The following is a 2706-nucleotide window of genomic DNA, read 5'->3' on the forward strand; positions in this document are numbered from 1 at the left end:
GTTTTGACACGATAAAGACGTGATTCACGTATTTTTGACTGAACGTGTGTTTGTGTGTCTGGCTTCAGTATCACTGCAGACACACATGTGAGACAAGCTCTGATTAATAATTAACACTGTGATCAATAATTCAACAGTGTGTGTTGTAATTAACGATCAATAATTAATGCAGAAACAAATCTGGAGCTTTTAGTGCAGCAGGAGAGAGGGCCTCGCGCGCTGATTTTTTATTTATTGATTTATTTTCATTGGTCCCCGCCCACAGAGAATCCTGCACTGTGATTGGCTGGAGGACTGAATGAGTCTGACGAACGTTTAGAAAGATTTTGCTTTTTAAGAAGTTTGTATTTATTTAAGTACATATTCTAATCGATTCAAACTAATAAAGAACAAACAAGATGAGGTGTTTACCTGCAGGTACGGTCGTTACTTCCTGTTGACACTGCACTCACCTGTGTGCTTCCTCTGTCAGGACCAAGTGGAAGCGTCAGTCAGCTGTTGGTCTGGAGCTGCTGGCTGAGGCCGGCAGGATGTTCCTGCCCACACACTACCTGTACCCGCCTGCCCCGCCCACACTGGACCTATACCTGTACAGAAGCCACACCCACCAGCACTCAGCCCCGCCCCTGCTGCCCCACATCCTGACCCACACTGAACCACACCCCCGCTGACACCAGCGCCCCCTTTCCACCGTCTCTGGTTCTGGCTTTGTTTCTCCGCTCGGCTCAGGGACGAGATCCTGGAACCGGACTCTGGCTCAGGAGCTGATACTGAATCCGAGTTCAGGTTCTTTCAGAGCTGTTGATTGTGATTGGTCGAGGACATATGACATCACAACAACAGAAACCGGAGAACAGGACATCAAACCAACAGGTCCAGAGCTTGGATGTCGTCCATCATGATGTGACAGACGTTCAGATGGGAGGAGACTGGAGTTGAGATGTTTTGATAAAAACGCATCTGTAGTCGTTTGATTTCATTTTTTACATTTTCAATAAACGTAGAGAACTCTTCATGTTCCTGTTGTGTTCTTGTTCTGTCTGTACTTCAGTCTCCTTTAACTGCACACGACGGTCTTGACAGCGTCTTGCTCGAGGGGACTTTACAGTTCCTGGTGGAGCCGGGGGATCGAACCAGGAATCCTTCGGTTCCTTGACGACCCGCTCTAGCTTTTGAGCGATGCCATCTCAGGGTTAACGAGTGGCGGCGTCCTTCAGTCTCTCACAGTAAGGTCAGGACTAAACAAACACTGATGGGTCTGAACAGGTTCAGGATGCGGGCAGACGCCGTGGTCTAAGACTAAGTCCTGGTTCCAGGAGTTTTCAGGGATTCGTTTCCATCTTGTTAGGTTTTTATCCTAGACTGGATCACAGGACTGGACTTGGTCTAGACTTGAACTGATGGTGCTTTTGACCTGTACTAGTCTTCAGGACTTGACTTGGTCAGACTGATGGTGGTTTTGCCTTAGACGAATCTTACTCCAGGTCTCTGATCTCGAGCGGGTCGTTTCATTTACAGATGTTCAGTTTATAAAGATGTTAAACAGAAACTTCACCAGCTGCTCTTTGATTTTTTGTCCAATGACTAAATGTCTTAGCTTCCTGTTCAGCCGCTTGTCGTCCAATCAGATGACAGGACGTTTAATTCAGGATCAGACGTTACAGAGCAATCAGCTGATGAAATATTAAAGAGGGTGAAATATTAATGCTGTTAAAAGGCAGCGATTACACATCAGAATGACCAGACCCTGAATGTGTCCTTAAGTGCTGCAGCGTGTGTGTGTGTGAGTGCTGCAGCGTGTGTGTGTGTGTGTGTGTGTGTGTGTGTGAGTGAGTGCTGCAGCGTGTGTGTGTGTGTGTGTGTGAGTGCTGCAGCGTGTGTGTGCGTGTGAGTGCGTGTGTGCGTGTGTGTGTGCGTGTGTGTGTGTGAGTGTGTGTGAGTGTGTGTGTGTGTGTGTGTGTGAGTGCTGCAGCGTGTGTGTGTGTGTGTGTGTGTGTGTGTGTGTGCAGACAGCAGCTGCTCTAATAGAAAACAGGCTTTTATTTGTGCAGGTCTCAGTGTGGCCTCAACTTTTAAAGTTCTCTCCAGTTTATTTATTTATTTATCTTTGTTTATTTTTGTTTTGTTGCTGTTGTTTGATTCCCACATGACAGAACTGAGAGAGCAGGACTCACCTGGACTCAGGTGATCTGAGGTGAGGTATGTGAGGTTCTGATCTACAGGCAGTGACGAGCTGCTGTGGGCGGTGTCAGAGGTAAAAAAAAAAAAGAATATCAGTATATCAAACTAATATCAGTTGAAGCTTTATTTTGAAGATATTCACCACTTTGAAACAGACCTTTACTTTGGAAATACATTCTGTGAACCGATGAACAACCGTATTCCTACGCACAAGTTCTACTACACTTCAACAGGTGATCTGTGGAGGGATACGGTAGTTCATTGGTTCACAAAATGTAGTTCCAAAGTAATACTGCAGTACGACAGTACTGAGCTGCAGTAATAATACACTAATACTGAAGTATTACTGAGTGATATTCATAGTGATCCAATAAAAACACTAAGAGAAACCAAATCCTGCAAGGTTTGGATGGTGGGTCCAGGTGGGCGGGGCTTGGTGACTGCTTTGTTGTGACATCACAAAGTTCCAGAAGTCCTGACGGCTGGTTTTAAGGCTCAGTTTCTGAATACAGGCTGTGTGCATTT

The 2706-nt window shown here is 45.8% G+C and overlaps 1 protein-coding gene across 1 annotated transcript in view; it reads left to right on the forward strand.

Moving 5' to 3' along the window:
- The window catches only part of LOC111652486 (barH-like 1 homeobox protein), a 4226-nt gene extending 3213 nt beyond the window's left edge, over window positions 1-1013 (forward strand). The window contains exon 3 of the mRNA XM_023402767.2: window positions 473-1013. Within this exon, the coding sequence (XP_023258535.1) occupies window positions 473-671 (199 nt within the window). The 3' untranslated portion in view covers window positions 672-1013. The remainder of the gene's footprint in view (window positions 1-472) is intronic.
- Window positions 1014-2706: the final 1693 nt, after the last annotated feature.

The sequence above is a fragment of the Seriola lalandi genome, unplaced genomic scaffold, assembly GCF_002814215.2.
Source record: "Seriola lalandi dorsalis isolate HSWRI2012SDOR001 ecotype SW California unplaced genomic scaffold, Sedor1 jcf7180002053985, whole genome shotgun sequence".
Classification (NCBI taxonomy): domain Eukaryota; kingdom Metazoa; phylum Chordata; class Actinopteri; order Carangiformes; family Carangidae; genus Seriola; species Seriola lalandi.